Genomic DNA, 27,758 nt, shown 5'->3' with positions numbered 1-27,758 from the left:
TCTCTGAAACACACAACACGCACCAATAACAGAGTGTCTCTCTCTGAAACACACAACACGCACCAATAACAGAGTGTCTTACTCTCTCTGAAACACAACACGCACCAATAACAGAGTGTCTAACTCTCTCTGAAACACACAACACGCACCAATAACAGAGTGTCTAACTCTCTCTGAAACACACAACACGCACCAATAACAGAGTGTCTAACTCTCTCTGAAACACACAACACACATCAATAACAGAGTGTCTAACTCTCTCTGAAACACACAACACACACCAATAACAGAGTGTCTTACTCTCTCTGAAACACACAACAGGCACCAATAACAGAGTGTCTAACTCTCTCTGAAACACACAACACGCACCAATAACAGAGTGTCTAACTCTCTCTGAAACACAATAACAGAGTGTCTAACTCTCTCTGAAACACAATAACAGAGTGTCTAACTCTCTCTGAAACACAATAACAGAGTGTCTAACTCTCTCTGAAACACACAACACGCACCAATAACAGAGTGTCTAACTCTCTCTGAAACACACAACACGCACCAATAACAGAGTGTCTAACTCTCTCTGAAACACAACACGCACCAATAACAGAGTGTCTAACTCTCTCTGAAACACACAACACGCACCAATAACAGAGTGTCTAACTCTCTCTGAAACACACAACACGCACCAATAACAGAGTGTCTTACTCTCTCTGAAACACACAACACGCACCAATAACAGAGTGTCTTACTCTCTCTGAAACACACAACACGCACCAATAACAGTGTCTAACTCTCTCTGAAACACACAACACACATCAATAACAGAGTGTCTAACTCTCTCTGAAACACACAACACGCACCAATAACAGAGTGTCTAACTCTCTCTGAAACACAACACGCACCAATAACAGAGTGTCTAACTCTCTCTGAAACACACAACACGCACCAATAACAGAGTGTCTTACTCTCTCTGAAACACACAACACGCACCAATAACAGTGTCTAACTCTCTCTGAAACACACAACACACATCAATAACAGAGTGTCTAACTCTCTCTGAAACACACAACACGCACCAATAACAGAGTGTCTAACTCTCTCTGAAACACAACACGCACCAATAACAGAGTGTCTAACTCTCTCTGAAACACACAACACGCACCAATAACAGAGTGTCTTACTCTCTCTGAAACACACAACACGCACCAATAACAGTGTCTAACTCTCTCTGAAACACACAACACACATCAATAACAGAGTGTCTAACTCTCTCTGAAACACACAACACGCACCAATAACAGAGTGTCTAACTCTCTCTGAAACACAACACGCACCAATAACAGAGTGTCTAACTCTCTCTGAAACACACAACACGCACCAATAACAGAGTGTCTACTCTCTCTGAAACACAACACACATCAATAACAGTGTGTCTAACTCTCTCTGAAACACACAACACGCACCAATAACAGAGTGTCTAACTCTCTCTGAAACACAACACGCACCAATAACAGAGTGTCTAACTCTCTCTGAAACACACAACACGCACCAATAACAGAGTGTCTTACTCTCTCTGAAACACACAACACGCACCAATAACAGAGTGTCTAACTCTCTCTGAAACACACAACACGCACCAATAACAGAGTGTCTTACTCTCTCTGAAACACACAACACGCACCAATAACAGTGTCTAACTCTCTCTGAAACACACAACACACATCAATAACAGAGTGTCTAACTCTCTCTGAAACACACAACACGCACCAATAACAGAGTGTCTAACTCTCTCTGAAACACAACACGCACCAATAACAGAGTGTCTAACTCTCTCTGAAACACACAACACGCACCAATAACAGAGTGTCTAACTCTCTCTGAAACACAACACGCACCAATAACAGAGTGTCTAACTCTCTCTGAAACACACAACACGCACCAATAACAGAGTGTCTTACTCTCTCTGAAACACAACACGCACCAATAACAGAGTGTCTAACTCTCTCTGAAACACACAACACGCACCAATAACAGAGTGTCTAACTCTCTCTGAAACACAACACACATCAATAACAGAGTGTCTAACTCTCTCTGAAACACACAACACGCACCAATAACAGAGTGTCTCTCTCTGAAACACACAACACGCACCAATAACAGAGTGTCTAACTCACTCTAAAACACACAACACGCACCAATAACAGAGTGTCTAACTCTCTCTGAAACACACAACACGCACCAATAACAGAGTGTCTTACTCTCTCTGAAACACACAACACGCACCAATAACAGAGTGTCTCTCTCTGAAACACACAACACGCACCAATAACAGAGTGTCTAACTCTCTCTGAAACACACAACACGCACCAATAACAGAGTGTCTTACTCTCTCTGAAACACACAACACGCACCAATAACAGAGTGTCTAACTCTCTCTGAAACACACAACACGCACCAATAACAGAGTGTCTAACTCTCTCTGAAACACACAACACGCACCAATAACAGAGTGTCTAACTCTCTCTGAAACACAACACGCACCAATAACAGAGTGTCTAACTCTCTCTGAAACACACAACACGCACCAATAACAGAGTGTCTCTCTCTGAAACACACAACACGCACCAATAACAGAGTGTCTAACTCACTCTAAAACACACAACACGCACCAATAACAGAGTGTCTAACTCTCTCTGAAACACACAACACACATCAATAACAGAGTGTCTAACTCTCTCTGAAACACACAACACACACCAATAACAGAGTGTCTTACTCTCTCTGAAACACACAACAGGCACCAATAACAGAGTGTCTAACTCTCTCTGAAACACACAACACGCACCAATAACAGAGTGTCTAACTCTCTCTGAAACACAATAACAGAGTGTCTAACTCTCTCTGAAACACAATAACAGAGTGTCTAACTCTCTCTGAAACACAATAACAGAGTGTCTAACTCTCTCTGAAACACACAACACGCACCAATAACAGAGTGTCTAACTCTCTCTGAAACACACAACACGCACCAATAACAGAGTGTCTAACTCTCTCTGAAACACAACACGCACCAATAACAGAGTGTCTAACTCTCTCTGAAACACACAACACGCACCAATAACAGAGTGTCTAACTCTCTCTGAAACACACAACACGCACCAATAACAGAGTGTCTTACTCTCTCTGAAACACAACACGCACCAATAACAGAGTGTCTTACTCTCTCTGAAACACACAACACGCACCAATAACAGTGTCTAACTCTCTCTGAAACACACAACACACATCAATAACAGAGTGTCTAACTCTCTCTGAAACACACAACACGCACCAATAACAGAGTGTCTAACTCTCTCTGAAACACAACACGCACCAATAACAGAGTGTCTAACTCTCTCTGAAACACACAACACGCACCAATAACAGAGTGTCTTACTCTCTCTGAAACACACAACACGCACCAATAACAGTGTCTAACTCTCTCTGAAACACACAACACACATCAATAACAGAGTGTCTAACTCTCTCTGAAACACACAACACGCACCAATAACAGAGTGTCTAACTCTCTCTGAAACACAACACGCACCAATAACAGAGTGTCTAACTCTCTCTGAAACACACAACACGCACCAATAACAGAGTGTCTTACTCTCTCTGAAACACACAACACGCACCAATAACAGTGTCTAACTCTCTCTGAAACACACAACACACATCAATAACAGAGTGTCTAACTCTCTCTGAAACACACAACACGCACCAATAACAGAGTGTCTAACTCTCTCTGAAACACAACACGCACCAATAACAGAGTGTCTAACTCTCTCTGAAACACACAACACGCACCAATAACAGAGTGTCTTACTCTCTCTGAAACACAACACACATCAATAACAGTGTGTCTAACTCTCTCTGAAACACACAACACGCACCAATAACAGAGTGTCTAACTCTCTCTGAAACACAACACGCACCAATAACAGAGTGTCTAACTCTCTCTGAAACACACAACACGCACCAATAACAGAGTGTCTTACTCTCTCTGAAACACACAACACGCACCAATAACAGAGTGTCTAACTCTCTCTGAAACACACAACACGCACCAATAACAGAGTGTCTTACTCTCTCTGAAACACACAACACGCACCAATAACAGTGTCTAACTCTCTCTGAAACACACAACACACATCAATAACAGAGTGTCTAACTCTCTCTGAAACACACAACACGCACCAATAACAGAGTGTCTAACTCTCTCTGAAACACAACACGCACCAATAACAGAGTGTCTAACTCTCTCTGAAACACACAACACGCACCAATAACAGAGTGTCTAACTCTCTCTGAAACACAACACGCACCAATAACAGAGTGTCTAACTCTCTCTGAAACACACAACACGCACCAATAACAGAGTGTCTTACTCTCTCTGAAACACAACACGCACCAATAACAGAGTGTCTAACTCTCTCTGAAACACACAACACGCACCAATAACAGAGTGTCTAACTCTCTCTGAAACACAACACACATCAATAACAGAGTGTCTAACTCTCTCTGAAACACACAACACGCACCAATAACAGAGTGTCTCTCTCTGAAACACACAACACGCACCAATAACAGAGTGTCTAACTCACTCTAAAACACACAACACGCACCAATAACAGAGTGTCTAACTCTCTCTGAAACACACAACACGCACCAATAACAGAGTGTCTTACTCTCTCTGAAACACACAACACGCACCAATAACAGAGTGTCTCTCTCTGAAACACACAACACGCACCAATAACAGAGTGTCTAACTCTCTCTGAAACACACAACACGCACCAATAACAGAGTGTCTTACTCTCTCTGAAACACACAACACGCACCAATAACAGAGTGTCTAACTCTCTCTGAAACACACAACACGCACCAATAACAGAGTGTCTAACTCTCTCTGAAACACACAACACGCACCAATAACAGAGTGTCTAACTCTCTCTGAAACACAACACGCACCAATAACAGAGTGTCTAACTCTCTCTGAAACACACAACACGCACCAATAACAGAGTGTCTTACTCTCTCTGAAACACAACACGCACCAATAACAGAGTGTCTAACTCTCTCTGAAACACACAACACGCACCAATAACAGAGTGTCTAACTCTCTCTGAAACACAACACACATCAATAACAGAGTGTCTAACTCTCTCTGAAACACACAACACGCACCAATAACAGAGTGTCTCTCTCTGAAACACACAACACGCACCAATAACAGAGTGTCTAACTCACTCTAAAACACACAACACGCACCAATAACAGAGTGTCTAACTCTCTCTGAAACACACAACACGCACCAATAACAGAGTGTCTTACTCTCTCTGAAACACACAACACGCACCAATAACAGAGTGTCTCTCTCTGAAACACACAACACGCACCAATAACAGAGTGTCTAACTCTCTCTGAAACACACAACACACATCAATAACAGAGTGTCTAACTCTCTCTGAAACACACAACACGCACCAATAACAGAGTGTCTAACTCTCTCTGAAACACACAACACGCACCAATAACAGAGTGTCTTACTCTCTCTGAAACACACAACACGCACCAATAACAGAGTGTCTCTCTCTGAAACACACAACACGCACCAATAACAGAGTGTCTTACTCTCTCTGAAACACACAACACGCACCAATAACAGAGTGTCTTACTCTCTCTGAAACACACAACACGCACCAATAACAGAGTGTCTCTCTCTGAAACACACAACACGCACCAATAACAGAGTGTCTAACTCTCTCTGAAACACACAACACACATCAATAACAGAGTGTCTAACTCTCTCTGAAACACACAACACGCACCAATAACAGAGTGTCTTACTCTCTCTGAAACACACAACACGCACCAATAACAGAGTGTCTCTCTCTGAAACACACAACACGCACCAATAACAGAGTGTCTAACTCTCTCTGAAACACACAACACACATCAATAACAGAGTGTCTAACTCTCTCTGAAACACACAACACGCACCAATAACAGAGTGTCTAACTCTCTCTGAAACACACAACACGCACCAATAACAGAGTGTCTTACTCTCTCTGAAACACACAACACGCACCAATAACAGAGTTTCTAACTCTCTCTGAAACACACAACACGCACCAATAACAGAGTGTCTTACTCTCTCTGAAACACAACACGCACCAATAACAGAGTGTCTAACTCTCTCTGAAACACACAACACGCACCAATAACAGAGTGTCTTACTCTCTCTGAAACACACAACACGCACCAATAACAGAGTGTCTAACTCTCTCTGAAACACACAACACGCACCAATAACAGAGTGTCTTACTCTCTCTGAAACACACAACACGCACCAATAACAGAGTGTCTAACTCTCTCTGAAACACACAACACGCACCAATAACAGAGTGTCTAACTCTCTCTGAAACACAACACACACACCAATAATAGACGCCAAGAGAACTCTAATTAAAGGACAATACTTTTCTTTTTGAAACGTTAAAGCATTTAATGAATTATTATGGGATGAGAGAATTTAGGAAGAGTAACGTTGTTCGATTACAAACTAACCTGAAGCTGCTGCAAGTCAAAGCGCTTCCAGTACTGACACACCGACAGAACACTCACCGCCATCTTTACACGACACACATACACAAAACTGACGTCATCAGCCCGTCTGCTTCCGGCGCCACGCGCCTACTCAAGAGCTCACTGACTATGAACCAATCCACTCGTAATGCACTCACACTAACCCCTTTCTTCAGTAGAACACACATGAAGGTTTTATTCATTAAAATAAATACAATATAGTATAATCAAATATGTCTATGGACAGGCGACGTCATGGCGTTGTCTTTAATATTCATGAGCTCGCGCGCTGAAGTACACGTGTCATCATCCTTTCCGCCGTGTTGTGAGGAGCACGCGTCAGTCATGGCGGATAAAGTGAATCTGGATGTGGAGGATTTCTCCTCAGACTCGCCCGCACTGCTGGACGCTTTTATCGCAGAGATACAGAAGCAGGATCCTCTGGTTATCATCGGGATATTTGTGGCGCTTGCGGTTATAGTTCTCACTGTCGGTAAGAAGCGTCATCGTTGCGGATCTCAGCGTGTGTGTTTATATCGTTTCATTCATGTGTTTCCTGCGCAGTGTTCTTCGGAAAGGTGTTTGGCTCCAGTAAAGTGAGGAATGTTGTGCTTCTGCTGGGATTGTGTGACTCTGGAAAAACACTGCTGTTCACACGAGTGAGTTGACGTCACACATGTGTTGTTACATGTCATATTCGACATGCTAGATCTCGTGTGTGTGTGTGTGTGTTTGCAGTTACTAACAGGAAGGTTTGTGAGAACTCAGACGTCCATTACAGAGAGCAGCGCGTCATACAGAAGCAAAAACGACAGAGTAAGTTCTTACGTTCACATGGATCATATGAACACTTTTATATAATCCTGATACTACACTCCATCACATGTACATCTGTCAGGTGTCCTGTAGACCTCTAAGAGACGTGTATGATTTAGAATGGATGAACAACAGCTCTTTCTAACATACGCAGCAGATGTTCTCCAGATCTTTAGCAGACGTCTCTGAGACTAAATATTGGGCAACTCCAATGTTATGGACGTGACATAAAAATGCTCAGAGAATGAATTTGTTAGGAATATATATAACCATCTGTTTATATTTGACTAAACCCTTGCTGGTAGAGTCTAAACACATTACATCAGTCTATGAAAACATTTTCTGTTGTTACTAATGCAAATAAACATGCGTTATGGATGTGACAAAAAAGGACAAATGCTTTACAAATCTGAAGAGAACCACCAAATGTTAATTTATGTGCTGTTACCAGAGTAAAAACCCTTGGCTAAACTAAATTTCGTTCATGGTAAGGTCGACAGTTTCATGTAATTTCCCTATTGTAGATGAGCAAAGCATCTATTGCAGACTTGCACAATATGCTTGACAGACTGATCTCTGGAGATGTCTGTTGACGAGTGCTTTAAGCTTAGTCATCTACTCTCGGGTGTCTGAAATGTCTTTGGTCCAGCACCTGGTTTTGTTTGGCCAACCAGAATCAAGAAAAGCAGCTAACCGCATCATCTTTTTGGTCCTTGGTCCAACCTGAATCTGTGTTCTAAACGTCATGTTTGCACCCGTGCGACTGCACAGTGTCTGTAAAAGAGAAAATGGCGTTGATATTTATTATTCAGGTCACCAATGTGATGGATACGGCCGTTATGAGAGACAGTTGCTAGTCTCCTTTTTGCATTTCCACCGTGAGTAACGTTAAGACACTTCGGTGCGATTGATATTCATCCGAAGTTTGAATCGCAGAAGCTGTAGAGTACAGATGATATTTAATCATTATTTGAGACCGATCAATTTGCTTCATAAACGTTAATATGTCGTCAGGAGCCGCTGTAGCTGCTTTTAGAACTTTCTTTTTTAGGAAAGCTCATATAACTCGCATCAGTCAGGTCCTGCACTTTATCTCTCTTAACATCGGTCCCGCACTTTATTTTCTTAATCCTGCATGTGTTTTAAAACCCAAACCACAGACGCGCAAACGCTTTGGTTCCGATGAACACGTTTGTATTAGTAAAGAGACACCTCTCAGAAAACCTAAACAAATGAAGATCATTTTAGATGTTTAATTATGTCTTGGAGCATTAGGATAGTGAGACAAGGACAACGTATTTATTTTTTTAAGAAAATCCATATTTTTCCTATGTTGTCATGTTATTAGCTGCTGCTCCACTGGTGTCATGTTTTGGATTTAAAACACTTGTGCAGACTAAAGGTCTGAAGGAAATGACAATATAACCACCATATCCGCACAACATTTTCTATTAGATTAGAAATAGTCTCTGGCAGCTATTTCAGATAAAGCAATACCACAGCCTGCTTTAGCTGCTGTGCTTGTGCACATGTTAGCAAGCACCTCACGAGATCGTGTACAGCGCCGCCATATGCTTGGGTTACTCATGGTTCCCAGATGAAGACTTAAACATCGAGGTGATCGCACCTTCTATTGGCCCCAAACTTTTATCTGCTTGTACAGCACTTTGGTCTGCCTTTGTTTTTGTGCTTTGTAAATAAACGTTGATTGATTAGTCTTTATCAATTGACCATGGGCTCTATTGAAATCCTTCTAGACAGCTGCCATATTGAGCGTTGCATTCATAGTAATAGCAGTGGAACATCTTTTCCATATCAAATATCTTCAATTTCAAAGGAATACAGTGTCTCATGTAATGTGTGTGTGTCTTCAGGGCACCAGCTGGACTCTCATCGATGTTCCTGGACATGAGAGTTTAAGATCTCAGATTGTGGAGAAGTACAAGGCCATTGCTCGGTGAGTTATGGAGATCAAAATACTGCTGAGAAATATGATTCCCTACGCAACTTTACCGATCATGAATGAATCCAGATGTCTTTCTGTTGTGATGTAGAGCCATCGTGTTTGTGGTGGACAGCAGTGTTTTCCAGAAGGACGTCAGAGATGTGGCTGAATTTCTCTATTCGATCCTAACGGACAGCATAGTAGCAAAAAATGGCCCAACTCTTTTAGTAGCCTGCAACAAACAAGGTAAACGTTTCAATAAATGTGCACATCTCAACCTTAACTCCCACAAAACCAAACAAGACCCACATGTTGTGACGAAGATAAATGTACATGCAGTTTAACTGAACAGCACTTACCTCATTCACAGAAACTCTGTGTGCTTTGTGAACAATCCTCTGAGCTTTTTATTTATTGGAGTAAGTAATGTCTTACTGTGCATTCATACCAGATAAGAATGAAGCGTTAAGCGCAAGTGATTTATATGTTAAGTCAATGTAAAGACGCGATAGTTCATTCAATTCCCGCCGCCGCAGAATGTCTAAGACATGAAAAGCAATCATGAATTGACAACTCGGAAACTCGTCTGCTCATGTTTTGGTTATTTCATTATTTTGTGTTCTCTTTTTAGATGTTACTATGGCCAAATCAGCTAAATTAATTCAGCAGCAGTTGGAGAAGGAGCTGTGAGTATCATGTCTGTCACAATTCTAACACTGCTCAAGCGTTCAGAAAGTTCATTAAAGAGTCAGGGTAACACAAAATAAATCATGTGCCTCCAGGCAACACATTGATGTTTTAAGAAATACAAACCGAACTGAACATTATTTGTACGTTATACAGTAGCTAGGACTGGGCGGTATGATGGTAAATGCCTTTACCGCGTAATACATTTGCGGCTTTCACATGGCCATGGGTTAAGTGAAATCCTGTAATAATACTACCATGGATGGGATTTTTCCATATAAATACGTATTTCTGCATTTTTTTGGGGCGGACAAAAAGAGCAGAGAAGGTTTTAAAGGGAGAATGAAAGTGGGGCGAGTTGTTGATTTTAGAGTGGTAGTATCAGTTTTGAGTTTTAGCAGTGGAGAAAGAAGAGAGTAGAGACTGATAGAAACAGAGGTCCGTGGGGTCCTTTGATTTGCATCACTTCCTCTCAGCAGACCTGAGCCTGGAGCGATGCACTCCTCGAGGAAGCACATCCAACTCCTCCAAGAAATATCCAGGCTGACGATAAAAAAAACGACGGAGTAGATTTAATCAGGGTGGGTGATTGACCTGAACTAGTTGTTGTCGCACAATGGAGGTAGTAATGTCAATTTCCAATCATTTGACATTAGTAGGCCAAATCAGGAAGAGAAAACATCATTATTGTATAGGGCAGATATCAATTCCATAAACCAATTGGAAGATTAAGTAATGCAGTTTAAGACATGGATGGAGTGTGCAGACTTTTAGTTGCATACGATTTAAGACATGAGATTTATGGGTTGTAGTGATTGAAGGGATTTGCAAACACAAGAGTGAAGAATAGGAAAGTTATAGGGAGAAATAGAACTGTGCAAACGTTCATACAAAAAGGTGTTGGTGGAGTCGCAGGTCTTTACGGTTTATCACACGATAAGGCTGCCGCGGTGGACAACCTAATGAAATGCTCAAGGTTGTGAAGGAATTCATCAGGTCCTGCCTTCTATATGAGCACAGCAACGGGGCCAAGCTAACAGACTAAAGCAACAAACCAGGGATTTTATTTTTCCTTATAGATATCTCATCTTGTGTATAGTTATATATTATATGACATGCTTTAACATTTACTAAATACAGTGACAAAAATAGGCCATTCTGCGATTTAATAGTTACTATACACTCACTGGCCATTTTATTAGGTACACCTTACTTGTACCGGGTTGGAGCCCCTTTTGCCTTCAGAACTGCCTTAATCCTTCGTGGCATAGATTCGACTAGGTACTGGAAACATTCCTCAGAGATTTTGGTTCATATTGACATCATAGCATCACGCAGTTGCTGCAGATTTGTCGGCTGCACATCCATGATGCGAATCTCCCGTTCCACCACATCCCAAATGTCAAGTCAGCTTTATTTATATAGCGCTTTTTACAATTTTCATTGTTACAAAGCAGCTGTACAAGAAAACATTGACTATTAGTAAAACATAAAAGGTTATGGAAGTCAAAACACAGTTCAAATATCAGACACACAATAAATTCCTAAATGCAGTGTTAATTAAATAAGACTATAAAATTCTAATGTGCTGAGATCTGGTGACTGTGGGGACCATTTGAGTACAGTGAACTCATTGTCATGTTCAAGAAACAAGTCTGAGATGATTCGTGCTTTATTACATGGTGCGTTATCCTACTGGAAGTAGCCATCAGAAGATGTGTACACTGTGGTCATAAAGGGATGGACATGGTCAGCAACAATACTCAGGTAGGCTGTGGCGTTGATACGATGCTCAATTGGTACTAATGGGCCCAAAGTTTCCCAAGAAAATATCCCCCACACCATTACACCACCACCACCAGCCTGAACCCATTGATACAAGGCAGGATGGATCCATGCTTTCATGTTGTTGATGCCAAATTCTGACCCTACCATCTGAATGTCGCAGCAGAAATCGAGACTCATCAGACCAGGCAACGTTTTTCCAATCTTCTATTGTCCAATTTTGGTGAGCCTGTGCGAATTGTAGCCTCAGTTTCCTGTTCTTAGCTGTCAGGAGTGGCACCCGGTGTGGTCTTCTGCTGCTGTAGCCCATCCGCCTCAAGGTTCGACGTGTTGTGCATTCAGAGATGCTCTTCTGCATACCTCGATTGTAACGAGTGGTTATTTCAGTTACTGTTGCCTTTCTATCAACTCGAACCAGTCTGGCCATTCTCCTCTGACCTCGGCATCAACAAGGCATTTGCGCCCACAGAACTGCCGCTCACTGGAAATTTTCTCTTTTTTTTCTGTAAACCCGAGAGATGGTTGTGCGTGAAAATCCACAGCAGATCGTCTTGACCATGTCTACATGCCTAAATGCATTGAGTTGCCGCCATGTAATTGGCTGATTAGAAATTTGTGTTAACGACTAGTTGGACAGGTGTACCTAATAAAGTGGCCAGTGAGTGTATATAGACAGTGACTACATCAGCCATTTGTACAAACACGTAGAAGTCTCTACTGAATGCATACATTTAAATGTACTAAAAACGCAACATGCAGCGTTTGCAAAACCTTTATTACATGCGGATTCATCCAAACAAACTATGTGCCATCTATGTGACCACATTATTCTTTACTTTTTGTGTTCAATTATTGTTTAATGAGTTCTGCCTGATTTAATCAAATGAAAAACTGCTCAAGGGCTGCCATTTGTTAATGCCACTTTATTTGACATTAGCATAGGATATTTGCACAAACCATCAACCTTCTTTAATTAGTATTGTTTAGGTAAACTTATATTTCCACAATTGCCAGTCAGAATTGGGTAATAATTATAATAGTGACTTAGCAACACAAAAACTAACTATTTAATTACAGACAAACTGCTTATCGCAGGAATCGTGTCACATTTGGTTAGTGTTAGGCTACACAAATTCTTAAAAACATCTATTGTGTTCAACAAAACAAAAATTTGAGGGTGAGTAAATGCTTTTTTGGTTTAAGTCACTTTCCTGGTCAAGTATATATATTTTGAGTTGTTAATAATTTTTAGATATTTTTACTATATATATATAAGGTATGATTACTTCAGAATGGAACGAAGGGTAGTTGTCCTGAAAGTCTGGATTACCTGATTCCGGTGTATAATTAGGGTGTAAACTAAACTCTCCAGGCCCATCCCTGACTCAAACTACGCTGTTATAATAAAGGGTCCATCGGACTGTTAGTGACGGCTGGAAAATCTATAAGACTAGGGTACTCCTGCTGTTCCTCTAGATGAATGAATATACTTACATCGGCTGAAACGCTCCACATCTCCTCATGATTCTGTTACAGACAGAAGGTGCTAGACACTTCATCTCAGTGATATGTTTTTAATAATGTCTTTGTTACGCAGGAACACCTTGAGACTCACCCGATCAGCAGCGCTCTCGTCTCAGGACGGGCCTGTGGGGACTGCCTCCGTGTTTCTGGGGAAGAAGGGCAAAGATTTCGACTTCTCTCAGTTGACTAATCATGTGGAGTTTGTTGAGTGCCATGCACGTGAAAGTAAAGAAGATGGAGATGCTGATATTGATGCACTGGAAAAGTTTCTGGCCAAACTCTGACTTCAACCTTTAACAACTGGAATCATTCAGACATTTGTTATACGCAATGTTGTGTACACATGAATAGATTCAGGACGTTGTGTAACCGCATGTTTATTTGATCTCCTGTTGCTTTAGTTTTCAGCAGGTTAAAATCATTGATGTGGCTCTCAGAATGAAACTGAAGTGAGGTTCATGTTTTACAAACTGTATTCATGTTTTGTGTCTGTTTTGATTAAACGTTGAGTTTTAAGACTCTGACGACAATCATTGGTTTTTAAAGCCTTGACCTGATAAAGTTGTTGTTCAGCCAAAAAAACTAGTTCATCATTTATCCATGCTCAAAAAGCACAAACACGTGTCATTTAAGTGCCTAAATAAAATACCTATAAATTGATGAACTAATAAAACTGAACACAAGAGCTCTTACTGTAAATGTGGCAACACTTGACAAACTTAAATCTCATTTTATGGCACGTCTTTTGAGAATAGTTGTCATATAATAAAGTTCCCCTGTGAGGTTTTTAACATGCATCTCTCATTCCCATAGTAACCAATGCAATCTACCAATCTGGTACTGCAACTAGCGCATGGTTTCAGACATGCTTTATTTTCGGGTGTTAAATAAAGCCACAAATTCCAGTACAATGACCAGATTCCTTTAAATTCTCCTCAGATAAAATTTGCGTCAGCAGAGGAAACTCCTACAAATGTATATGCAATAAGGTCAGTCCACACCTCTCAGAGCTCATTTTAACTGCTCGTCTTTAGTGACTCACAGTAGCTTTGGTGTAAATTAATCTGGCCCCAAATCAGTTAAGGGTGTAGAGAAACAAAGTCATTTTAAGGCAGTTATCATCACAGGAACAAAACTTTCACATATGCTTTTGTTTAAGCTCAAGTTGAGTTTTCAGTGATACAATTTTGAAATACTGTGACAAGAACGAATGAGATTTAAACGTATGGATGTCACCACATGTAAGTTTAGTACTGTCTAGGTTATTTTTCATAGTTGTGTACTCCCCCAACCAAACATTCCAACAATGAATCATAACATACGTGCTCAAAGCGCTGAGAAAGATTTTTGGATGGACATTATAGCTTGTCCAGCGAGTACACCGACAGCTGGGGACTTTGGTCCGTCACCAGTAGACTGGGCTTCCCCCTTAACACAGCCGGACACAGCCAATTCACTTTATCCTGGTGATTTAAACTCAGTTTTGGCTCAACTTTTGTACACATTTCTGAATCAGATTCCTCCTGGGATTTCAGAGTCTTTGCTCGGGCTTTAGATCTCTTCTTGCGGGCGGTCATCTTGTTGTCGAGAGCCGCAGCGTCTACACTCAGGTCCCATAGAGCCAGCAGTCCGTCATTCCCTCCCGTGGCCAGCCAGTACGGATGAGACATAAAGTTGAGGAATCGCGCCTGTGACACTCCCTGACTGTGAGCTTTAAACGCGCTTCGTCCTCTGAGCCTGGAGTCTGCAGACACCCGCAGCAGATGCACGCAGCCGTCCTCGGCTGCGCAGGCAAACACGTCACCGCAAGAGGCGGCGTCGACGCAGTGTGCCAGCGGAGGATTAAACATCTGCCCTGCGCCTTCTACCGACCCGTCCTGTAGACCGTAAGACCACAGCGGACGCACCTTAGGAAGAGTCCACAGCATCACCTGCAGCATTACACAATACAAAATACCCTCATCATTTCCTCGGCCTGCAGCATATGGTAAGAGACATATTATGGGATGTCTTCAGCTAGTCTTTACCTGCATGTCAAGTCCAGCAGACAGTAAACTCTGAGGCCGATGAGGACGGAAGGTCACAGAAGAGCAGATGTTGATGTGTTTCCGCAGGGTCCGGGTCACTTTCTCCAGCTGCGCGTCAATCACCGTCACTACTCCAGAATCATCGGCCACGGCGAGCACGCCACCCGTCTCGTTCACAGACAGCGAGTTGATTTCCTCCTCCGCCACATCCCGCAGTTCAGTCACGGTGGTCTTCAGATTCCTGGGGTCGAGGACGCTGACGCTCTGTCCATGAGAGGCGTACAGCACGCAGGGCGACGACGGGGAGAACGCTACACTCGTAATGTCCTCATCGTCACGCACCTGCAGTTTAGAGAGCGGTGATCCGTCGTGATTCCACAGCGTCACTTCACCTCCTTCAGCTCCGGTGGCCATCAGCTGTTCTGAACCACAACAAACACCAGCACAGAGCACAGGTGACACGTGACCGCCGCTCCATCTCTGTGACGTCATCATCCTGACACAAACACACATGTCATTAAACATGAGGGAATGTTTAGGGCTGCACGCTTTAACGTTCTGCAGCCGGTGGCAAGAAACCCCTTAGTGACAACACTGCTACAAAGGGCCCTGGTTCTAAAACACACGCTGACTTGACTTTCACATGATGTAAATCACACTCGAGTCTGGGAATGGCCATTAAATCCTTTTCCACGATTTAATGCTAATAATCTGACCCTGATAGCACACATACATGCGCTCTACTTCTATTTGACATCTGCAAGACATCTACAGTACATAGTTTGCTCATCTGCAACACGTCTCAGAGATGTCTGCTGTCAGACCTCATATAGACATCTAGAAGACATCTGTAAAATGTGCATGATTTAGAGTGGATGAACAACAGCTCTTTCTAAGATAATCAGCAGATGTTTTTATGCAGCAGATTTTTCCAGATCTCCAGAAGACGTATTACAGACGTTCAGATGTATTTCAGATGTCAAATAGACGTAAAACGGATGGATTGTGCTATGAGGGGAAGTACTAAAATTAAAATGGATCATTATAACTGGGAAATTATTTCGTGTGGCTAATAGTGAAATGTTATCAGAACTATAAACTTTGCGATGAAAAATAAACACAATGACTGTGAGAGATCAATAATTATATATATATATATAGAATGCTGCTTGTTAAAACGGAAGGGTGCGGGTCTAATATAATGACGAAGAACACCTACACAGCATTAATCTAATCCCAGATAGCACAGGTACATCTGTAAAACGTCTACTGAACATCTTAGAAAGAGCTGTTGTTCATCCACTCTAACTCATAAACATCTTCTAGAGGTCTACAGGACGTCTCAGACATGTAGAGCAGATGTCTTGCAGAGGAAAATGCAGATATTAAATCGATGTCTGCCGGATGTACGTGTGCTATCAGGGTTAAAGTGAATCATGAAGACAGTTGAATAGTTCATGTGAGGGATAATCCGATTTTCGGTGGTTTGTTTTGGACAGATGACAGGACGACACATTTCAGTCTAAACCGCTGATCGTCTGGACTCCCTGATTCCACGTGAACGCGACGAGCTCGCGTGGTACGTTTCTTATAGCGCGTGCAGGCAGCATTCGTGATATCTTTAAACAAACCCTTTACTAACGTCAACACGCGGCAGAAATCTACATTTGTTTTCTTTATCTTTTTGTCACGTGCCAAAATCGAATTATTATAAACCGCCATTAAAACGTTTATAAACACGTGGCAGATTTTACTGAGTGATCAGGCTAAATCGACACTTGAATAAGTAGTAAACCCGCACGTGCATGATTCTGATCTTGTGTTGTTATCGTTAAAATGAGAAATAAGAAAACCTGTTATGAACTGCCGTCACTCCTGCGCCGCGTCGCCCGCTGATGACGTCACTCTGCACGCAACTCTAGTGACGTTAGCAGGTGAGCTCATGGGCTGCGTCCGAATACGATATCATAGCAGAGCATACATTTACATTTATGCATTTGGCATAAAGCGCTATATAAATGTCTCATTCATTCATTGTAAATGTATGATTGCCTATTATTACAAGTATCATGAAATAATGTAATGAAGTTTCTAAAAAAGCACACACACGCGCACGCTACATAACATGAAGGTGAGAAAACCCTGACTGATATATTGATTGTATAGTAGCGAACCCTCAGAGCCCTCTGTGATGACCCAAACTTGAAATATATAATTTTTTAAGATAATATTTCGCTTACATTCGCTACTTTGCCGTCTCTTAAAAAATAACATTTGTAGACACTTTAGTCCGCTTCGGAAACACCCAGGGAGTTGCACACATGAGGACGAGTCCGCTGCTCTGCGTCGTAGAAGTCCAGTCGGATCAGAGAGATATTTATAGCTCAGCATTATGGCCTCGCAGGTTCCTAGGAACAAAAGGTGAATGAATGAGCGCGCCATCTTCTTTTATGCCCGTATGCAAGGGGGGGAAGACTGGAATGCCCTGCCATTCACCAAGTTCATTGGCCTTTTAAAAGTACAATCAGAGATGATATGTTCTCAAGTTCAAACCCCATTCTGTCGACACATCGTCGAGAGACAGACAGAAAGGGAACTAGTCATAACTGACCATAACAATGACCCTGTAACCTAAATCAACTACTTTTCTACAGATTAGCAGTGCAATATAACCAACATTACCTAACCCAACACGAGTAAACCATTCTAAGAAATGAATTGCATAAATGTAACAAGGTATTGATCTAAAGCGAAAGAGGAAAGATGTTTGTTCTGCTCTTTTTTTATTGTGTGCTGCTGATGAGTCAAACCTGTGAACACATGAATGAACACCAGCTCGTGCACAACACAGAGAAACACATCTCTCAGCTCAACCGTTGTAAGGATCCTCTTGGTCTTGTTTTGAAAACATTCTTAAAATGTTAACCCCGGAAAAAAACGGTCAAGTGGATCTGTGGACATGTAATGCGTGCTTGTCTATAGATTATAAGTGAATACGGGGGATGTCATGCGAGAAATCCTTCAGATTTTTTGTCACCAGATTTGTTTATTATTGCTAAATAGGGTAATGAAAACACTATTGTTAAAAAGCAAACATTACAAAGCTCGGCAGTTTTCACATTTGAATCCAGAAGCCTTTTGAGCAAAATGCTGACGCTGAACTTTGTCTTCTCTCTGCACATTGACTCAATGATTTTCACACTGCGTTAAACTAACAGACACTCTTCACACCTTCTGTTGTGTGTGTGTGCGCTCTTGTTTTTTTCTTTGTGAAAGCTGACTCAAATGCTTCTTGTCCTCCGTGTTCGAGTCAAAAAGTGTAGTGTGAGATCCGGACCAACCCTAGCCGACATGTGTATTTGGTTTTGAGTGGTGTTGACTATTCTTCGGGTACGTGGAGCTATGGCCTCTCAATCTTTCCCAGCACGCTCTGTGCTTTTCCAAAAGGAGTCCAGTGGAGTGACGTATCGTATACCAGCTTTGATCTACCTGCCTCGCTGCCGATGTTTTCTGTCCGTCTGCGAAGAGCGACTGTCTCCTGCAGACAATCAAGCGCATCTGCTGGCCATGCGCAAAGGAACCTTTCACAAAAGCTACGTGGAGGTGAGCTGGGACTCTGTCACGCAATGCAATCTAAGGCAGTGTGACTTTCTAAAACGCTGTTTTGAAATGATGTGCATCGTGGACAGCATTAGGTTTTAATGTCATGTTCTGATTTTCTCTCTTGGCAGTGGAAGGACATGCAGGTGTTGAGCACAGCTCGACTGCCTGGCCACCGTTCAATGAACCCTTGTCCTATTTATGATGACTTTACCGGCACCGTCTTTCTGTTTTTCATTGCTGTTCTGGGTCACACCTCAGAATCTTACCAGTTAACAACAGGGAAGAACGTGACCCGTCTTTGCTTTGTGTCCAGCAGTGATCAGGGAGACACCTGGAGCTCAGTCACAGACCTTACCAAGACAGTTATAGGGGACACCATTAAAGGTGAGGGTTATTCCAGGGTGCTATATTTGCATATTTCAATACTTCTCATATTCCAGAAATGATGTCTTTCATGAGAGATATAGCCACCGTCATGTTCATTTTCGTTCATGTTTAATATAAGCAAGTTTGTTACTGTAGGTCCCATTTCACAGTATTTTTTCAGTACAGTGTTACTTTTACAGTAAATTAGTTAAAGGGGTCCTATGGCGCAAATACGTGTTTTTCTGTGTCTTTGGTGTGTTATAGTTGCTCATGCATGTATTAGACACGTAAAATTGCAAAAAATGAAAGTTTCGGAATAAAAGATGCATTCTATCTAAAAGCGAATACTCACCCAGACAGTTTGTGGTATGATTTGACTAAGACCGCCCCAAATGCAAATGCAAGTTAGCTGGGTGTATCTGTAAGTACCATTGAAGAGGAACCTGGTGTTCCAAATATGGTAAGAGGCGTTACATTTCCGTCACACGCTTGCAGTATTCGACCGATCACTTTGCAGTGGTCAACTGGCCAATTATAGCACACCTCACTTTTCAAAAATCCATGTGTTTCAGAGAGGCGGGGCAAAGAAGGAGATACAAGCATTCTCAGTATGTGCAAAATACAGCTTTTTTTACTTTACATAGTTTATACACATTGAATTGACAGGGAAGCATTGGTGCAAAATTTTGCCCTGCCTGTGAATGATATAGGACTTTGTCAATTGATGTGGTAGCGTAATGATACACAGTTTTACGTGTTTAAAACAGACATACAGTCGCAGTTTAAAAAGTAAACTACGTTTACGCTTTTTTGCATTTCCTTTACTCGCCAAAGAGTAATCGAGATGCTGTATGGCAAATGGTATAACCATTTGCGTATTGCCATAGTAACATCAACCAGGTTGTGCTGGGCAGCGGAAACTAAGTCACTTATATGTGAAAAATACAAGGCAGACAAGGGACGGGCCATTTTAAAAAATAGGTATTTCTCCGGATTTGCCCATTCTTGGCAACATTCGGGATAATGTAAGTACACACCTGCAAGAAATATATCACAATGTGCAAGTGATTTTGGGATATTTCACTACAAAATTATTTCATATTGTGGCTTTAATGAAGTAAAACAGGTCGGTGTGGCGAGCAAGACACGAGACACTTTAAAGGGTGAACACAGCCCCGGAGGGTTGTTAATTAAATAACACTCGTGGATAAACAAAAACAAACTACTCCAAAACGGTGCCAGTGGGGAAATTCGGTCCCGTGAGGGGGAGTATTGGTGTCTTCCTTTGTAGCGGGTCTGTGGTTCTGCCGGTCGTCAGGTGCAAGAGAAAAGAGAGAGAAACAGGGTCAACGTCATACAGTCTCTGGAGTTGATCCAGTGATATCCTCCGTGAATTAGCAGCAGGGGCTGACGATCGGCAGGTGATGTCATTGATTGCCTCTGTATCCATGGCGACGCTGATTGGGACCGGGCCAACTCGCCACAGTCGGTTTCTGAACTGTCGCTCTCCCTCACAACAGTAAATCAAAAGCAAGGTCAGAAGACAGAATCCATGTTTCATGTGGCGCATTCAGAGAATATTTTATGTGATTTACAGTCGGGTGTGAATGTGCTCAAAAACATGTTGCCTTTTCTTCCCTGACAAGTGTTCCGCACATTCAGCTGACAAATCCTACCCAGTGTTTTCAGTGTTAACTTCCAACCTTTTGCGATGTCCTAACAGCTGTGAATAACAAACATCACGTCAATGTTCAATAATGTTCTATTTGTGACATAATGATTTGTTTGAACCGATATATTTAGTTGAAACTATGGGCGTAAATCCCGGGGACACGACCCCCCAATCCGAGTGTTGTCCCCCCCAAAAACCTTTTTTTATCTCTCTGTCTATTGTGAAAAATATATATTTATGTATACCTAAAATAATTGTGTAAAAAGAAAAAATACAAACGCAATGAACGTGTTTTAAGTTTAAAAACTGTTGAGTTTCCCCTCCCCTGCCTAACATTGGTTTGGTCCACTGCAAGCTTTCCCTATTCATCTTATTACGCTACACAGAGTAGACACGCAAGCCAGGTAGGGCCTACATGGCTCAGCTCATGTGGTTGTTGATGTTGAACGCTATTAAGTTATTAGCTTTAAATGAACTGATTATATTTAATGTAGTTGGTGCTGATTTATTAATAAATTAGTTGTGGAAACTGTACAACTAATCCTCCTGAATCGCGGCGCCCGTAAAACTGTTAGTTCAACTGACGCAATCATTACAAAAGTGTTTAAACAACAAAACACGTTCATATACATATATTTGACAATCAGAATATCAGATGTTTCATGACATAGTTTACAAGTTCTATATATATTGAATAAAAAAGAAAAAATGCCATGAAAATATTAAAGTGATACGTTCTAACGGTCGCCTTGAAAAAAACTCACGCCGCGGGCTCATTTTTAAATACGTGTAAAAGGGTTTTCATTTTGTTCCGTTATGTTTCTGTGCATTAAGTTATCATTCGTAATGCATGTATATGGAAACGTAGGGTGTGTATATTTAAACTGGCGAACTGTAATGTGATTGGATTCTAAAACTCTTAAACCCGCCTCCGTTTGGGTGGTGAAGAGTCAGTCAGAAGAGACGGAGATGACAAAAGTGAGTAAATAACTTGCGACATGTGAGGCAACTTATGCTTTTCTGTTAAAATACTGATTATTTGAACTGATTATTTTTGCTGTCGCAATTGAAGATGTACAGTTTCTACAAATCTGTAAACATTTCTTGTTTGGTTAAACACAGAGTATTTGTAAGAATGCTTGTAACCAAACATTTCTTGGACCTCATTGACTAACATTGCAGTAAAAATGACAATGGTAGTTAAAAGTGCCCCAGAACTCTTTGCTCTCCGACATTCTTCAAAATATCACTTTTTGTGTTCAACAGAACAAAAACAAATCATTTTTTCTCACTTATGGTAGTCAGTGGGTTCCAAAAACTATTTGGTCACAAGCATTTGTCCAAATATCCTTCTCTACGTCATCAGAACAAAGACATTTATACAGATTTGGTGAGTAAATGACAGGATCTTTTTGTGAACTATCCCTTTAATGTTTTAAGAGTTGTGGCTGTTCAGCAGATGAACATCACAGGCTCATCAATTAACAGAAGGATCTGTCAATTTTACAAGTGGAATGAAAACAGGTTAGTTATTATGAGTATGAAAACATTATTTTCTGCTGCTTTAGGAGTCAGTCTGTTATTTTTTTGTCAGTTTTTTATACTACATACGTTTTCACAATAACAGAGATAGCATTTAGATGTGGTTGTATGTTGATGGCTTGATTCTAAACAACTAAAAAACATTTCAATATATGTTTTGAAGAAAGAAATGCTTTTTCATTGATCCAAAGAAACTTAAAAAAAATGATAATGATGCCGTCTCCATGCTACAATAATGATATTAGCAAGGCATTCCTCTGTGTTCACATATATTTATAAAATTTTGACTTTATTATTTTTGTCCCCTTCAAAAATTGCTCTTAAGACATTTTATGTTTATTGTCCCCCCCACTGTTAAATGAAATTTACGCCCATGGTTGAAACAACTCATATGTCACCCTCGTAAATATCCATATATTTATAGATATAACGGTTTCCCATTAACGCAGGAGAGAGAGATAAACACGTTTTGTTTCATGGGTGCTTGCGTGGGAAATCGCGCCCATGTTCGTTATTATTTTATAATAATTATAAACAAACATTTTAAGCATTGGTTTTAGTCAAAGAAAAGGAAAGACAAAGTTACGTTGCAGTTAAAACGTGTTTGTGAACCATTTATTTAGAATAAGCCAGCATTGGAAAACCTTTTGGAAAACAAGTCAGTCTGATGATGCTAATGGCTCAGCAATTCCACAGCTAAGCTTTACCTTTCACATTTCTTTAATTTGGTGAACTTTATGGTGAACAAAGGTTTTGCTTTTCTGTTTCCCTATTAGAGTGGGCCACTTTTGCTGTGGGTCCAGGTCACGGGATGCAGTTAAAATCTGGACGGCTTATAATCCCTGCCTACGCATACCATATTGACTGCAGAAACTGCTTTGGCAAGAAGTGCAAAACCTCGGCTCACTCCTTCTGTTTTTACAGCGACACACATGGAAAGGTTTGGCATTATGGGGAGGCGTTGGTGGCTCCTGAGAGTGTGGAATGTCAAATGGTGTCTGTAGATGAAGAAAATGGAGTCAGTGTTCTGTACTGCAACGCTCGGAGCTCGTCGGGTTGCCGGGTACAGGCTATTAGCTTTAACAAGGGTGCTGTTTTTGGCGATGGCCAGTTGGTGCAGAAACTAGTGGAGCCCAAGAATGGATGTCAGGGCAGTGTGATCGGGTTTCCAGCTCCCTTCTCTTCGCTTAGTCAAACCCAACATTTACTGGTACAGCCGACGTCCCCGGGACTCCAGAGGTGGTCTCCAGAGAACTTCATCGCACCAACGTGGGTGATATATACACACCCGACTTGGTCAAATGCCCGGTGCGACCTAGGCGTTTACCTCAGCCATCTGCCACGTGACCCGGACAGCTGGTTAGGACCATGGGTCATATACGACGGGCCCAGTGCCTACTCGGACCTGGCGTACGTTGAGCTGACGTCTGGCAATGCCCCAGCGGTCACAGTCTTTGCTTGTCTTTTTGAGAATGGCAGCAGAACAGCTTACGAAGAGATCTCCTTCTGCATGTTCACACTGCACGAGCTGATCGACCACCTTCCCCGCAATGAGCACAAAACAAGAGGCCTTATGAAAAGAAAGAGAATGTTGGAGTGCTGCTGCGTCTCCTGACTCTAAGAAAATAAATGTTATTTTCCTGACTACACATAGTCGTCCTCTAATATGATATTAGTAAAAGCACTCCTGTCAGGCCAGATGTAATTTTTGAACACAGCCTTGCTCCATCAGCGAAATGTTTATCTCCAGTTATGTCTTGATATTTAAATGAACAAAGGCCAGTTACATTTTTTGTCAGTGTCATTTCATTTTAGCCATAATTCTTGTATATAAATCAATAGCGAGAGCACCAGAGAGGAGGAGGAAACTGAATGGTTTTGTCACGTCTTCTGGTCTTTCACACTTCTTTTACACTTTCCAGTGTTTACGCTCTGCAGCGTTCTCTGCAACCTGTTTGGAATATTTGAACAGTTGTATTGCTGTGAATAGTAGTTACAGAGAGGTTTATGATCTACAAAGACACAGGATCTTACAAATAAACTTCAAGCAACAGACTGGTTAACAAATGGATTGAAAGAAAACAAATGAGCGAAAAGTCTGCTCTCTGACACTTTGATGTGATATACGCCAACTAGTCTGCATGATGTCATGTGTACATCCCTAAAAACAACTGCTGGATTATAGAGTTTCTCTTTTTGTGAAACATAAATACTTTGATACATTTCTGCATACAACATAATCGTTACTTTTCATTGCACATTTTTATGACAGTTGAGTTTGCATGAACTACCTATTTGTTTCTTCTTTAATTGAAATATATTTTCAATAAACTATGTTCATTGGACATTTATTTCTATGCATTAGGTCATGATATGGCTGAAAGTCCTGTTACTTCCAAGGAAATTGGGTTATGTTGGGATTTGTCACAGCCTGTTGCTGACATCTCAGCTCTCCACCCGAGGGCGCCATGTTGCTCTGTGTTTCTGCCAGTGTTTTGGTTTAAGACTCAATTTTAACTAATGCATTGTGTCCTGTTAATGTCTATTGGTTTCACCTGTGTCCCATTTCCTATTTATCCCTTCACCTGTGCCTTTATAGCATTTCGTGTGGGTTTCTGGATTTTGTTGCTCTGGGGACTTTCTTTTAGGGATGGGGAAATGAAACCTTCTGAGGCTTTCTCCTGATGGTTCCGGGAAAAGATTCAAAGCTTCGAGAGTTTAGAGAACAGCGTCATCTGGTGCTTATTTAAAACATAGCAGCCAGAAGCCTGTGGAAGAAGCTCTGTCAGATGAAGCAACCACCACCTAACCCAGAAACCTACATTAATTTACCCATTAAATTGTTAGAATACAATATTATATGAGCTGACATGAATGAATATGATCGAATGTACTCTGTCTCTGCACACACACAGTGAATAAGGACATTATGCGATAGGATTATCTGTTATTAAATGTGCTTATGACACTTGGCAGTGATAGTTCTTGTGTAACTGAAAGCTGTTTCACAGTGTTGGGGTTGAGTCCATTTCACCTCTTTGACATAAAGTGGAAACACAAATCGTCACTCACGTGTGAATCGAGTTGGACGTGTGTGTGTGTGTGTGTTTTTTGAGACTCTCCTGGCAACGCAACCTGCTGAGGGCGCAGGACTTAAGGAAAACGGATCTGCGCACCTTTGGTGCAGTTTTGCTCAAATAAAACGGAAATGACGCAACACCCTCACCGCACGTTAATCACATCACAATCAAGCATGGCAGACGAAGAGCGGGATGCATGTGTAAGTGAAATAAAGTGTAAAATAATGGCGTAATTCATTTATGTGCACCGTTGTTGTGCCAGGAACAAGATTGAACACCTTTATTAAACCTTGGAAAAGTACATTCGCCCTGGGCTGGGTTTATGTACAGTTTAAGAATAGGCCTGATAGACCCAAAGCTCATGACCATAGGTGAGAGTAGGAACGTAGATTGACCGGTAATTCGAGAGCTTCGCCCTGCGGCTCAGCTCTTTCTTCACCACAACAGACTGGTACATCGAGCGCATTACTTCAGAAGCTGCAGCGATCCGTCTGTCAATATCCCGTTCCATCCTTCCCTCACTCATCAACAAGACCCCAAGATACTTAAACTCCTCCACTTGAGGCAGGAACTCTCCACCAACCTGAAGTGGGCAAACCACCCTTTTCCGACTGAGGACCATGGCCTCGGATTTGGAGGTACTGATTTTCATTCCAGCCGCTTCGCACTCGGCTGTAAACCGTCCCAGTGCATGCTGAAGGTTTCTGGTTTGAAGGGGCCAACACGACAACAAAGGAATGTAGACAGCGTTGGTAGGGCACTATTTCCCTTCAAAACAGGACGGTTTGCCAGAATCTCTTCGAGGCCAGTCTATAGTCCTTCTCCATGGCCTCACCAAACTCCTCCCAGGCCCAAGTTTTTGCCTCCACAACCACCCGGCCAGCAGTCCGCTTGGCCTGCCGGTACAAGTCAGCTGCCTCAGGAGTCCCACAAGCCAACCAGGCCCAATAGGACTCCTTCTTCACCTTGACGGTTTCCCTTACTTCCGGTGTCCACCACCGGGTTCGGGGATTGCCACCTCGACAGGCACAGGAGACCTTACGGCCACAGCTCCGAACAGCCGCTTCGACAATGGAGGTGGAGAACATGGTCCACTCGGACTCAATATCTCCGGCCTCCCTCGGGATCCGGTTGAAGCTCTGCCGGAGGTGGGAGTTAAACAGTACGTTTGGGTCTGCCGAGTCTGTCCAGCTTCCTCTCCCGCCATCGGATCCAACTCACCACCAGGTGGTGATCAGTTGACAGCTCCGCCCCTCTCTTAACCCGAGTGTCCAAAATATACGGCCGCAGGTCAGATGAAACGACCACAAACGACCGTGGTGCCACGTGCACTGATGGACACCCTTAAGCTTGAACATGGTGTTTGTTATGGACAAATTGTGACTAGCACAAAAGTCCAATAACAGAACACCACTCGGGTTAAGTTCAGGGGGGCCGTTCCTCCCAATCACGCCCCTCCAGGTGTCACTGTCGTTACCCACATGGGCTTTGAAGTCCCCCAGTAGAACGATGGAGTCCCCAGTCGGAGCACTTTCCATCACCCCTCCCAGAGACTCCAAGAAGGTCGGGTACTCTGCACTGCCGTTCGGCCGTAAGCACAAACAACAGTGAGAGACCTATCCCCGACCCGTAGGCGCAGGGAGATGACCCTCTCGTTCACCGGGGTAAACTGGGAGCTGGGGGGCTATAAGCAAACCCACACCAGCCCGCCACCTCTCACCATGGGCAACTCCAGAGTGGTGAAGTGTCCATCCTCTCTCAAGGAGTGTGGTTCCAGAGCTCAAGCCATGCGTAGAGGTGATCCCGACTATCTCTAGTCGGAACCTCTCAACCTCACGCACCATCTCAGGCTCCTTCCCCGCCAGCGAGGTGACATTCCATGTCCCTAGAGCTAGTTTCCGTGTCCAAGGATCAGGTTGTCGAGGCCCTCTCCTCTGACTGCCACCCGATCCACTATGCACCGACCCCCTATGGTCCCTCCCGCACGTGGTGAGCCCACGGGAAGGCGGCCCCACGTCGCTCCTTCGGGCTGAGGCCGGCCGGACCCTGTGGGGAAAGGCCCGGCCACTAGGCGCTCGCATACG

The 27,758-nt window shown here is 42.4% G+C and overlaps 3 protein-coding genes across 6 annotated transcripts; 2 read left to right on the top strand and 1 right to left on the bottom strand.

The window, feature by feature from the left end:
• Positions 1 to 6,723: 6,723 nt before the first annotated feature.
• LOC306893502 (signal recognition particle receptor subunit beta-like) lies at positions 6,724 to 13,902 on the top strand. Of its 2 annotated transcripts, XM_079455361.1 has the most exons (7): positions 6,724 to 7,120; positions 7,192 to 7,286; positions 7,366 to 7,443; positions 9,318 to 9,400; positions 9,498 to 9,634; positions 10,020 to 10,074; positions 13,458 to 13,902. In XM_079455361.1, exons 1-7 carry the CDS (start codon positions 6,883 to 6,885, stop codon positions 13,666 to 13,668), a joined length of 897 nt encoding a protein of 298 aa, XP_079311487.1. In that variant the 5' UTR covers positions 6,724 to 6,882; the 3' UTR covers positions 13,669 to 13,902. The 2 variants fall into 2 exon arrangements, with proteins under 2 accessions (XP_079311487.1, XP_079311488.1); XM_079455362.1 differs by lacking the exon at positions 7,366 to 7,443 and having other exon boundaries at positions 6,769 to 7,120.
• LOC306893501 (WD repeat-containing protein 53-like) lies at positions 13,748 to 17,834 on the bottom strand. 3 transcript variants are annotated; one of them, XM_079455359.1, is made up of 4 exons: positions 17,652 to 17,762; positions 17,265 to 17,358; positions 15,412 to 15,907; positions 13,748 to 15,315 (listed from the first exon to the last, which is right to left on the bottom strand). In XM_079455359.1, exons 3-4 carry the CDS (start codon positions 15,904 to 15,906, stop codon positions 14,743 to 14,745), a joined length of 1,068 nt encoding a protein of 355 aa, XP_079311485.1. In that variant the 5' UTR covers position 15,907; positions 17,265 to 17,358; positions 17,652 to 17,762; the 3' UTR covers positions 13,748 to 14,742. The 3 variants fall into 3 exon arrangements, with proteins under 3 accessions (XP_079311485.1, XP_079311484.1, XP_079311486.1); XM_079455358.1 differs by lacking the exon at positions 17,265 to 17,358 and having other exon boundaries at positions 17,652 to 17,834; XM_079455360.1 differs by lacking the exon at positions 17,265 to 17,358 and having other exon boundaries at positions 15,412 to 15,833.
• LOC306893500 (sialidase-4-like) lies at positions 16,746 to 25,561 on the top strand. The gene is made up of 3 exons (XM_079455357.1): positions 16,746 to 19,014; positions 19,143 to 19,398; positions 23,371 to 25,561. The coding sequence occupies exons 1-3, from the start codon at positions 18,814 to 18,816 to the stop codon at positions 24,207 to 24,209; spliced, it is 1,296 nt and encodes a 431-aa protein (XP_079311483.1). The 5' UTR covers positions 16,746 to 18,813; the 3' UTR covers positions 24,210 to 25,561.
• Positions 25,562 to 27,758: the final 2,197 nt, after the last annotated feature.

The sequence above is a fragment of the Barbatula barbatula genome (genome assembly GCF_947034865.1).
Source record: "Barbatula barbatula genome assembly, chromosome: 4".
In the NCBI taxonomy this organism is placed as follows: Eukaryota; Metazoa; Chordata; class Actinopteri; order Cypriniformes; family Nemacheilidae; genus Barbatula; species Barbatula barbatula.
The sequence above is the reverse complement of the archived record's forward strand: the minus strand, read 5'-3'. Positions and strand labels throughout refer to the sequence as shown.